General features: G+C 38.0%; 1 protein-coding gene across 1 annotated transcript in view; it reads left to right on the forward strand.

Moving 5' to 3' along the window:
- Positions 1 to 12,830, forward strand: part of TNMD (tenomodulin) — a 195,507-nt gene that overhangs the window by 75,948 nt on the left and 106,729 nt on the right. Inside the window, exon 3 of the mRNA XM_053699399.1 lies at positions 12,549 to 12,689. Coding sequence (XP_053555374.1) covers positions 12,549 to 12,689 — 141 coding nt within the window. The remainder of the gene's footprint in view (positions 1 to 12,548; positions 12,690 to 12,830) is intronic.

Below are 12,830 nucleotides of genomic sequence, written 5' to 3' on the forward strand. Positions count from 1 at the left end.
TCCCACAAGGCAAATGAGTGACATTAAACTTGTTTTTAGGGGAGCTTAATGTGGCTTAACGTACAAAATTTAACTTAGATGTTAACCAGTTTCCCCCAAACTTCCCACAATACATTAATCTATCTATTCAAACATATTCTAAAAAATGTCAGGAAATTTGATAAAACATACCAAAAGTTATTTACATTTAACTATTTTTTAAAAACACGTGCATCAAGTACGGTGTAATGCGCATTGGACTGTTGTTAACTAACAGTCATCGATGTTATTCTGGTTTTTCCCAACTTTATTTATACCATTTCATTACTGTCCATGAACAAGCACTGTTCTCTAAAGCTAATCTTTTATTTCTCATCTGTTAATGTCAAAGAAATAGCTTGATTTATACCTCAACAAACAATATCTCATAGAAAGTTATTTTTATATTTATTTGTTATATGATACTTTCACATAAATTAATATGTATTTCTATTTCTAGAAGTCATGATATGTTTTTAATCTCATGTTATTTTTTTTATAAATGATTATTAATGCTAGAATATGTACATATATCTTTGCACATACTTGTGTGTGTGTATATATATATATATATATATATATATATATATATATATATATATATATATATATACACACACAGGGGTCAATTCCTACAAAAAACAAGTGTGGGAACTCACCAAGGTGTCCACACTCCCTCGCAATTAATATTGTTTATATATATACACACACACACACATACACACTGTATTTATTTGTATATAATCTACACACTTTGATTCATGAAAGCAAATTAAATCCAATGAAGGGTTGAATAGTTGCCTTTGGGCCAGAGAATCTTCATCTGTCACAGACTCTCACCCACTGAAAGTGCAATAGTCCTATGTCTGCTGAGGGGAGCTAAGTAACCCCAGAGCAAGCCACACAGAAATGTAAGAACCATGTGTAATAAAATATAATAAAGATAATATTCATAACAGGGGTGATAACACAGCAGGACCACTGACAGTCTTACATTTAGTGTATTGTAGGAAGTGTTACTGCCCATTACTAGATGATCTCCCTTTCCCTCTAACCAGATGGTGCTCCAGCTACTCCTCCTCCAGCAGCAGCAGTGTTTGCTGAAGTGTTTCTGTCCTCTGTCCAGAGGGAACTTAGTTCATCCTGCAAAAATAGTGCCGAAACTCCATTCCCATGCGTTCCCGTCCGACTTGACCCATATATATATATATATATATATATATATATATATATATATATATATATATATATATATATATATGTATATATGTGTGTGTGTGTGTCTTATGTCAGAGATCTTTTGCAAACATATTTACATGTCCCTAAATTCTTTCTTTTGTTCTAAACAATGTTGTCTTTTTATACCATGTCTATTTATACCATTATATGTATATAGTGTAAATTTATTATTATTCTGAGCAGGAATAATTGCAAATGTAACATGACATCAGGGTATGATATGTATTTATTTGCAATCAATGGATATTTTAAGAGCTGGGCCAGTTTTCTCTCTGTACCTGTGTAACCCCTCCTGATTGCAATCTAGTTTTATAAAACCACCCTACACAGGTGTTATAAAATCGGCTGGCATATAAGATGACATTTCTTAATGAAAATGAAATTCAAGAGAAGGAAGAAATACACTGAAAATAGCATGACAGTAAAGAGGTGATTTTAATTTCTGCTGTATCTGAATCATGACAGTTTAATATTAGGTGGGCTATCGCTTTGAGCTATCATCTAAAGATTATATTGAATCAAACATCATTCAAATTTTAAAATCATTGTCTAAAATATTACACTGTGTGTCCTAATGTCAGCATCAATGTTTATCTTTAATACTAATTACACATATACAGACTTTCAAAGTATAATACACAATGTAACAAATGGCACTTACAAGTTCTGATGAGTGATCAATGAAACAAGTATTGAGCAATTGTATTAGTTAGTGATACTATACAATGTATATTTAAATTTGATTGGCTGATGTTATAAATCATGTGATTATGCATATCCCAATCAAAAGTGGTGGAAAAATTCACTAGTGTGTGGGTTGTCTAGGAGTATTGCATCATATTTGGTGCGAAAAGTGTTGCGTCAAATTTGGTGCGAAGTGGAGAGTGTGACTTGTATTACATGCCTTAAACATGGTGCATATAGATTTATAAAAAAAAAGCAAGTTAGCTATATTATGTTATGTATTTATTTCATTTTTATCTCTATATCTACTAGTGCACCAAGTTTGGAGCAATAATATTGTCCCCTTGCTTTGTAATAATAGACAAAGATGTAACATAATCCATAAGTAGTAATGTATTTCATTTGTATCCCTATATCTACTAGTGCATCAAAATTGAAGCAATACTTTGCACCAAATTTGGAGCAATAATATTGTTTGATTTAGAAAGAGTATATAATTTTAATAAAGTTTCTAATTTACTTTTATTATCTAATATGCTTCATCGTCTTGCAGCATCGAACATAACCTTTCTGCGTTTTCAGACTCCCATTGATTTCTGTGGCATCCGCGGCCTCAAGGGTGGTGGTTTGAACGCTAGGTAAGCTGCGTTGGAATAGACGCAAGCGTACCCGTTGAATGTTTGGTAAATTGGAAAAAGGGTCATATAGAGTCAAATGTGTATTCGAAACATCTGGGATGACGCAAGCATTGATCTGCGTCGGATTGAGATCGTGGGAGCTTATATTATGTCACACATTTCAACATTTGACGATCTTGACACTTTAATAATTACGGCGGATTCAATTTGTGTCGGATATGATGCGAGATTCTAGCGGATTCCATCGTATTATCATTTGAAGCTTTGATAAATTGACCCCTAAATATTTTAGGATTGTAAAAAAATAGTTACATGTAAATAACTTTTGGTTCGTTTTATCAAATGTCCTGAAATGTTCAGAAAATGTTTGAATAGATAGAATAATGTATTGTGGGAAGTTTGGGGGGAATTGGTTAACATCTAAGTTAAATTTTGTACGTTAAGCCACATTATGCTCCCCAAAAATCAAGCTTAATGTCACTCATTTGCCTTGTGGGAAACCAAAATCCATGAAACTTCTAGGATAGGTTTGGAAAGGGAAAGACTGAGCTTGTGCCAAGTTTCAAGGCAATTGATTGATGTTTAGGTGAATTAAGCTCTTTTTACATTAAGCTGCCTACATTAAGGACCCTATTTAACAAAGGTCTGTTGGACCTTATCCGACAGTGCAGATCAGGTCCGACAGACCTCGCTGAATGCGAGAGCAATGCGCTCTACGTATTCAGCATTGCACCAGCAGCTCTTGTGAGCTGCTGGTACAACGCCGCCCCCTGCAGATTCGTACTCGATCGGGTTGAATTGTGGCGATGTCTGGCCGCCTGCTCAGAGCAGGTGGGCAGGGTTATGGAGCAGCGGTCTTTTTTTTATTTTTTTTATAAATATTTTTATTGAGGTACAATGAAAGGCATACAACAGTTATGCAAATAATTTTTTGCGCTACATGTTACATACAATAAAGGCTTCAATATTCCTGAAGTAGCGAAATAAACACATAAGAAATGAGAAGAATAACAGTTTACATACCATGTAGACATTGTATATAGAGAATGCCCAACATTAAGAGACCTTCTAAAAGCATTAAGATAAAGTAAGGCAAATATAGGCCAAAAAGACCATCTTTGGATCTCATCATTATACCTCGATTTTATAACATTTAAAATGAAAGATGTAATATATTAAATATGCTGTAACAAAATCAAGATCAAAACCAAAACCCCCTTAATAATAACAAGCAGGAACTATAGTAGGGCCTACCGACCCACGCATCAAGGTATTAACTGCTATATATCCGGTCTCAAAAAGGTCCCTGGTATATGTTGAAGGAAGAAAAACTTAGCAGGTACAAGTCAAGCAAACCTATTAGTCTGGTTAAATTAGATAGGTTCCGTAATATGGTGCAATATGTAAAAGAAAGAGATACTAAGGGGGTGATGGAAGGTGCGGTATAAGCAAGAGAAACCGCTTTTTTAATTCTCCTGAGACTAGGAGACATATTATGGAATAGTAGGGGGGGGGGGGGATGGTGGTAAGATAAATACAATTAATGGAGAGTATGCCAAAGGAGACTGTCAAGGTGTAGGGCGCCAGTTATATAATGTTACTATGTCGAGGAGGAGAGCAAGTAAAACTGTGAGAAAGACAGGGTATGTATAGAGAATATGAACACAGCTAGCTGGTATTATTGATCAGTCCAGCTGATCTAAATAAGGTAGGTAAAGTCAGTACCTTGGTATTGAGCGCAAAATGATAGGTTTGTACTATATATCTTAAGATAAGTCAGTGCTGACGTATAGGTGACCAACATAGCGAGTAAAAGGTTCCTACCTTAACACAATTAGATCTATATATCTGAGAGACCAGCTTAGTACAGCAAAGCTAAAGAATGCAGTAAATTAACTAACAGTGTGACATGAGTATAACTATTAGTTAGACATTATAGTGAAAAATAGGGAGTATGATTGTGCCATAAGCTTGCAATTTTTATACTCTGCCATCCAGACATGGGCCCTATGTCCAAACAGCAGGCAAAAAGAATTAAATGTATAGGTAACTGACTCTAAGTAATTGTCCACTTAACCTCCCTGAGCTCCTTGAATAACATTTTGAGTTTGTTTCATATATTGGTAACTATAAATTCAGTAGTGACAATGGTTTGGGGGAAATTGGTTGATAATCTGCAGGGGGTGGCGTTGCACCAGCAGCTCACAAGAGCTGCTGGTGCAATGCTGAATACGGAGAGCGTATTGCTCTCCGCATTCAGCGAGGTCTGGCGGACCTGATCTGCACTGTCGGATCAGGTCCGCCAGACCTTTGATAAATATCCCCCTAAATGTTTTAGGATTGTAACAAAATTGTTAAATGCGAATAACTTTTGTTATGTTTTATCAAATTTCCTGATATTTTCAGAATATGTTTGAATAGTCATTTTCACATTAAATGTTTTAGGATGTCCCAATTAAATTAAAAATTAAAATTAAATTAAATCAAAAGTAATCATGAAAATTCAGAAACCCCACCTATAAAAATGAATAGTATATTAAAACAAAGTATTGTAAGAATGAAAAATTAATTTTGGAATTTACGCTGTGGATATTTAATACGATTTATTCCCCTGAAATTTACATACAAATTTTATATTTTTGATAAAAAACGATTTATGGGGAAGAATTTTGTTACCATTTTTGATGTACCTTAACAAAACAAATCTTTCCAGTGTTTTTTTTTGTGTGAATGGTTTAATTATTTGTTTAATTATTTATAAAAAACTATTTCATTGTTCAGTTTTGTAATGTCTGCAACTCTTTCCCATACTAAAATGCAGTATACGCCCCCTTAGCAAAACACCATATTTTCAGGGTAAAAAGTGACTTTAGATAATTCTACCAGGGAAATAGAAGAACTGGCGAGTAATCTTAAATAGTGTCGCCAGCCTGGAGAACTTTAGATAATTGGCCCTTTAGTTACCTTATTTGAGAGAGGTAAATATCTTTTTTCATTTTATCAGATTGGTCTCTTGTGCAGCTCTCCCTGTCTCTTGCGCAGCTCTCCCTGTCTCTTGCGCAGCTCTCCCTGTCTCTTGCGCAGCTCTCCCTGTCTCTTGCGCAGCTCTCCCTGTCTCTTGCGCAGCTCTCCCTGTCTCTTGCGCAGCTCTCCCTGTCTCTTGCGCAGCTCTCCCTGTCTCTTGCGCAGCTCTCCCTGTCTCTTGCGCAGCTCTCCCTGTCCCTTGCGCAGCTCTCCCTGTCCCTTGCGCAGCTCTCCCTGTCCCTTGTGCAGCTCTCCCTGTCTCTTGCGCAGCTCTCCCTGTCTCTTGGGCTGCTCTCCCTGTCATTTGTGCAGCTCTGTCTCTTGGGCTGCTCTCCCTATCTCTTGGGCTGCTCTCCCTGTCTCTTGCGCAGCTCTGTCTCTTGGGCAGCTCTCCCTGTCTCTTGTGCATCTCTCCCTGTCTCTTGGGCAGCTCTCCCTGTCTCTTGGGCAGCTCTCCCTGTCTCTTGGGCAGCTCTCCCTGTCTCTTGGGCAGCTCTCCCTGTCTCTTGGGCAGCTCTCCCTGTCTCTTGGGCAGCTCTCCCTGTCTCTTGGGCAGCTCTCCCTGTCTCTTGGGCAGCTCTCCCTGTCTCTTGGGCAGCTCTCCCTGTCTCTTGTGCAGCTCTCCCTGTCTCTTGTGCAGCTCTCCCTGTCTCTTGTGCAGCCCCCCCTGTCTCTTGGGCAGCTCCCCCTGTCTCTTGGGCAGCTCCCCCTGTCTCTTGGGCAGCTCCCCCTGTCTCTTGGGCAGCTCTCCCTGTCTCTTGGGCAGCTCTCCCTGTCTCTTGTGCAGCTCTACCTGTCTCTTGGGCAGCTCTCCCTGTCTCTTGGGCAGCTCTCCCTGTCTCTTGGGCAGCTCTCCCTGTCTCTTGGGCAGCTCTCCCTAATCTGTAGTGCAGCCCTCCCTGTCTCTTGTGCAGCTTTTCCTGTCCCTTGTGCAGCTCTCCCTGTCTCTTGTGCAGCTCTCCCTGTCTTTTGGGCTGCTCTCCCTGTCTTTTGGGCTGCTCTCCCTATCTCCTGGGCTGCTCTCCCTGTCTCTTGGGCTGCTCAGTCTCTTGGGCAGCTCCCCCTGTCTCTTGGGCAGCTCCCCCTGTCTCTTGGGCAGCTCCCCCTGTCTCTTGGGCAGCTCCCCCTGTCTCTTGGGCAGCTCCCCCTGTCTCTTGGGCAGCTCCCCCTGTCTCTTGGGCAGCTCCCCCTGTCTCTTGGGCAGCTCCCCCTGTCTCTTGGGCAGCTCTCCCTGTCTCTTGGGCAGCTCTCCCTGTCTCTTGGGCAGCTCTCCCTGTCTCTTGGGCAGCTCCCCCTGACTCTTGGGCAGCTCCCCCTGACTCTTGGGCAGCTCTCCCTAATCTCTAGGGCAGCCCTCCCTGTCTCTTGTGCAGCTCTCCCTGTCCCTTGTGCATCTCTCCCTGTCTCATGTGCAGCACTCCCTGTCTCTTGCGCAGCTCTCCCTGTCTCTTGCACAGCTCTCCTTGTCTCTTGCGCAGCACTCCCTGTCTCTGATCAGACAGTAAAATGCTCTCTGTCTGTAATCAGGAGGTAAAATGCTAAATATGAGGACTATTCAGCTTGACTGCATTGTGACTTTGATAGAAGGTTTCCCTTCTTTCTGGGTCAGGGAAATTAGACAAAACACTGGTCTGGAAGCAGTAAGAGATGTTACTAGACACCATAAATGTGCAAAGCAATCTGCCTACAGATATATTAATATAGCAAGAGGTGCTGGCACAGTCATTTGCTCTTGTGATAGTGGCCAAGGAAATTGCAGGAGTCTGTCATTATGTTGTGAGGTATTATTGAAAATGTGACCCCAGTATCTCAGGCTGCAGATCACATTCCAAGCCGTAATTATAAACTACATACTCTAGGACTCCATTAATTCACAATTAAGGGAATTTGGTTTAAAAATATATTTACCTAAAGGCATTTATCTCATAACATTTGCAAGAGTACAGCCCTTATTAATATAATTGTGACTTAAAGGGATAGTCAAGTCAAACAAACTTTCATGATTCAGATAGGGCATGTAATGTTTTAAACAATCCAATTTACTTTTATCATCCAATTTGCTTTGTTTTCTTGGTATTCTTTGTTAAAAACTAAACCTAGGTAGGCTCATATGCTAATTTCTAAGCCCTTGAAGGCAAGTTGTAATGCTTAAAAGGTAGATAACAGTCATGAAATACAGGAAATACATTTTTTTTCCATGATTCAGATAGAGCATGCACTTTTAAAACACTGCAATTTATTCGAATAATCAAATTTTATTTCTTCTCTTGATAAGCTTTTGTTGAAAATCAGTGACTTAAAAGGGATATTAAACCCAAAAATGTTCTTTTGTAAAAAAAATTTAAATAAAAGTTTCCAATTTCCTTTTATTATCAACTTTGCTTCTTTGGAATGGTAGATATCTAGCTAGGGGCCCTAAGTTTTCACCCCTGCTTTTTAACAAAAGATACCAGGCGAATGAAGAAAATTTGATTATAGACGAAAATTACACAGTTGTTTAAAATTGGAGGCTCTATCTGAATCATGAAAAAAGTATTGGTTTCATGTCCCTTTAAGCTCAGGAGTGTGCTAGTGTTTAATGCACTTTATGGCAGTAGTTTTGCAAGAGCTCTAGTTGGTGGAACTATTTCTTGCTATATAGTGCTCCAGATGCCTACCCTCCTAGGTTATCTCTTCAACACAGAATATCATAGAAACAAAAACAAATTTGATAAAAGAAGCAAATTGAAACTTTTTTTTAAAATTGTATGCTCTGTCTAAATCACAAAAGAAAACATTCAGGTTGCATATCCCTTTAATCATAACTATTTTGCCACAGTTTGAAATAGTGTGTTAAAAAAAAGGCCCCTTTAGCGTTTTAAACACAGTAATTGGCACCACATTCACAGTCCTAGTATTGATCTCAGAGCTTAAACTGTTGCTGATTGGTGGACTTACTCACTGTACTACAATATCTGTCAATCAAGCTAGTACAATCATCTTTGAAAGCAAAAGGAAAGTGAAAATTTAAATTTTGTGATTTAGCTAGAGCATTCAATATTAACAGACTTTTTAATGTACTTCTGTAATCAAATTCACTTTGTTCTGTTGGTATCCTTTGTTAAAAGCATACCAAGGTAGGCTCAGGAGCAGTAATGAATTACTGGGAGCTAGCTGTTGATTGGAGGCTGCACACATATGCTTCTTGTCATTGGCTAACCAGATGTGTCCAGCTAGCTCCTGGTTGTGCATTACTGCACTGAAGCTGACTTTAAATATATTTTAAACTGTTTTGCAAAAGTTAAACACATAGATATATTCAAGCAACAGTGTAACAATAATCCACTAGTAAAATTAGAGCAATTTCTTTTTGCATTTTATGTCTCTTTAAAGGGAAAGGAAATAAATTCCTAACCTTTATCACACAAATGTAATATTTGAAAAAGTTATTAGAGCAGAAATACATTTTATGTCATAGGGGTCCATTTATCATTGTGCGGACGCACATGATCCGCTATAGCGAACCATGTCCTCCGCACATCGATAAATGCCGACAGCATACGCTGTCGGCATTTATCATTGCACCAGCAGTTCTTGTGAACTGCTGGTGCAATGCCGCCCCCTGCAGATTGGCCGCTAGAAGGGGGTGTCAATCAGCCCGATTGTACATGATCGGGCGGATTGCTATACACCGCCTCAGAGGCAGCGTATGAGTTAAGGAACAGCGGTCTTAAGACCGCTGCTTCTTAACTCCGGTTTCCGGCGAGCCTAAAGGCTCGTGTGGAAACAAGGGGAACAGGGGCCATTCAGCCCTTGTTAAATAAACCCCATAGGCTTGTTCACATAGACCCACTTTACCTTCTTGATATGTTACTGCTACTCTTAGAGCAATAAGAGGACATGTGACTGCTGCATTAACATCACACCTGTGATTTCTGTTTCCGAGCTCCCTTAATCAAAAATGACAAAAGTGAAAGATAAAAAGTGTAAATTCAGCAGTAATTATTACAGAGTACAGCCATCTTTATTGCTAAAAAAAAATAGCACAAAGCAGCACAATTTCTATATCCTGATTCATGTTTCTACTGAACCAGAAGATTTAAAAGCAAATAAAAACAGCTGCAAAAAAAAAAAAATCCATAATTTTGAAACATCTACACACTCGCCCTCGCCTGAAAGGAGTCGTTTGAACTCAGTTAGGTGTATTGCAAGTCTTTTTTAGATGAATACAGAGCTGTCATTACAGTATGTTCCTGGCAGGAGAACACATACTGAACATCTGCTTGGAATATCATTTTATCATCACTTTTTTTTGCAGACATTTTCTGACTTTTGAGCCTATTAGATGCTCTAAATAACTATTTTTTTTTTTTACAGAATAACAGTCATTAGAGTCTAAAATTTTGACAGTTATATCATTTAGGTGTATTTACAAACTTAATGGCCATTTTTTATGAATATGTTTTTTTTTGTTATATTTTTTAAATGAGAACATTTAGGGGTAGATATATCAGTAACTAGCCGGACAAGGTTAAAATGTTTGCAAATAGTGGGTGGCTTTTGTTCCCAATATTTATCATTGCGAAAACTTGTGCAATGCCGCTCATGCTCTTGCGCAATCAAGGCTTGTTAATCACCCCAATCAAATGAGTATGGGGGGATTTTCAACTTAAATGGACACTGAACCCAAATTATTTTCTTTTGTGATTCAGATAGAGCATACAATTTTAAGCAACTTTCTAATTTACTCATATTATCAAATTGTCTTCATTCTCCTGGTATCTTTATTTGAAAAGCAAGAATGTAAGTTTAGATGTCGGCCCATTTTTGGTGAACAACCTAGGTTGTTCTTGCTGATTGGTGGATACATTCACCCACCAATAAACAAGTTCTGTCCAGGGTACTGAACCACAAATTGGCTGGCTCCTTTATCTTAGATGCCTTCTTTTTCAAATAAAGATAGCAAGAGAACGAAGAAAAATTGACAATAAAAGTAAATAAAAAAGTTGCTTAAAACTGCATGCTCTATCTGAATCACCAAAGAAAAAAAAAATAGGTGCTTAAGATGGGTATCAAGACAATAGCAGGCCCATTTATCAAGCTCCGTACGGAGCTTGAAGGGCCGTGTTTCTGGCGAGTTTTCAGACTCGCCAGAAACACAACTTATGAAGCAGCGGTCCTGACAGGAATCGCCGGTAATCAACCCGATCAAATACGATCGGGTTGATTGACACCTCCCTGCTGGCGGCCGATTGGCTGCGAGTCAGCAGGGGGTGGCGTTGCACCAGCAGCTCTTGTGAGCTGCTGGTGCAATGTTAAATGCGGAGAGCGTATTGCTCTCCGCATTTAGCGAGGTCTTGCGGACCTGATCCGCACTGTCAAATCAGGTCCGCAAGACCTTTGATAAATTGGGGCCTAGGGAATTACTTTTGATGGCTATTCAAATAATTGGGAACACATTAAAGGGAAACATTGAGGGGGTAACTCACAGAAGAAGCATGCAAAATAATAACAAAATAAAATTATGTACATTGCTATGAGTTATTAAATTGTGCGTTTAAATATACATGAAACCCACATATTTTCTTTCAAGATTCAGATAAAAAAAATAATTTTTAGACAACTTTCCAATTTACTTCTATATTCCAATTTGCTTCATTCTCTTCATTCTTTGTTAAACAAACAGCAATATATATGGGTGAGCAAATAACATGAGGCACATACAGTATGTGCAGCCACCAATCAGCAGCTCCTAAACCTACCTCGGTATGATTTTCAACAAAGAATACTAAGAAAACAAATTAAAAAAAATGTAAATGAATGTATGTGTGTATGTGTACATGCTTGTGTGTATAAATGTATGTGCATATCATCATACACATGTGTGCCTATATGTGTGTGTAAATGTGTGTGTATATGTTTATGTGTGCGTTTGTATATATATATATATATATATATATATATATATATATATATATATATATATATATATATGTGTGTGTGTGTGTGTGTGTGTGTGTGTGTGTGTGTATATATATATATATATATATATATATATATATGTGTGTGTGTGTGCATATGTGTGTGTATATATGCGTGTGTATATATGTGTGTGTATATATACGTGTGTATATGTGTGTGTGCATGCACAAATGTGCATTTGTGTGTGTGTGTATATGTATGTATGTATGTATGTATGTGTGTGTATATGTGTGTGTATATGTATGTATGTAGTATATGTATGTGTATATGTGTGTATATATGTGTATGTATGTGTGTGTGTGAGAGAATATGTATGTGTGTGTGTGTGTATGCATGTATGTGTGTGTGTATGTAGTATATGTATGCAGTATATGTATGTAAGTGTGTATATGTGTATAAATGTGTGTGTATGTATTATATGTATGTGTGTGAGTGTATGTAGTATATGTATGCATGTATGTTTGTATGTGTGTGTATATATGTGTGTGTGTGTATGTGTGTATATGTTTGTGTGTGTGTGTATGTATATGTATGTATGTGTGTGTGTATATGTGTATGTATGTGTGTGTGTGTGGACTGTGTATGTGTGTGTGTGTATATATGTGTGTGTGTGTATGTGTGTATATGTTTGTGTGTGTGTGTATGTATGTATGTATATGTATGTATGTGTGTGTGTATATGTGTATGTATGTGTGTGTGTGTGGACTGTGTATATGTGTGTGTGTGTGTATGTGTGAGAGAGTAAATGTTGGATGTGTCTGAACAGGATGTTTGTAATGAAAACCCTCTGATTATAATCATAACTTCTATATACATTTTTCCCTGCAGAACATTTTGTCTAATCACTTGCTGAAAGCTGTACTAAAAATATAAAGGACCTCAAAAGTTTTTATTACCAAATCCTTAAACTGCATTTCAGATGTGAGCCCATAAGCAAGACAATACTACATTATTCTTTTGTTTCCCTCCCTTTTGCTCCTGCAGGTCTACGATGCGGAATACAAATTTTTCAGCAACGGAGAAAAAACAACCGTATTGATGGAAATTGATCCACAGAATAAAATTGAAACTTTCTGGAGTAAGAACGGCACAGAAGAAGCTGTGGAAATTCATGATTTTAAACAAGTCAGTGCGACAGATCAATTTATTTTCTTCTTGAATAGCAATATGTATTCTCTCTCTATATATATTACTGTGAAATGACTGTCATAAGATGTAAGAAATACAAAGTTAGTGGGCGAGACTCATGAATGCTCTTTAGGTTTC

Source organism: Bombina bombina, chromosome 1 (genome assembly GCF_027579735.1).
Source record: "Bombina bombina isolate aBomBom1 chromosome 1, aBomBom1.pri, whole genome shotgun sequence".
NCBI classification, from domain to species: Eukaryota; Metazoa; Chordata; class Amphibia; order Anura; family Bombinatoridae; genus Bombina; species Bombina bombina.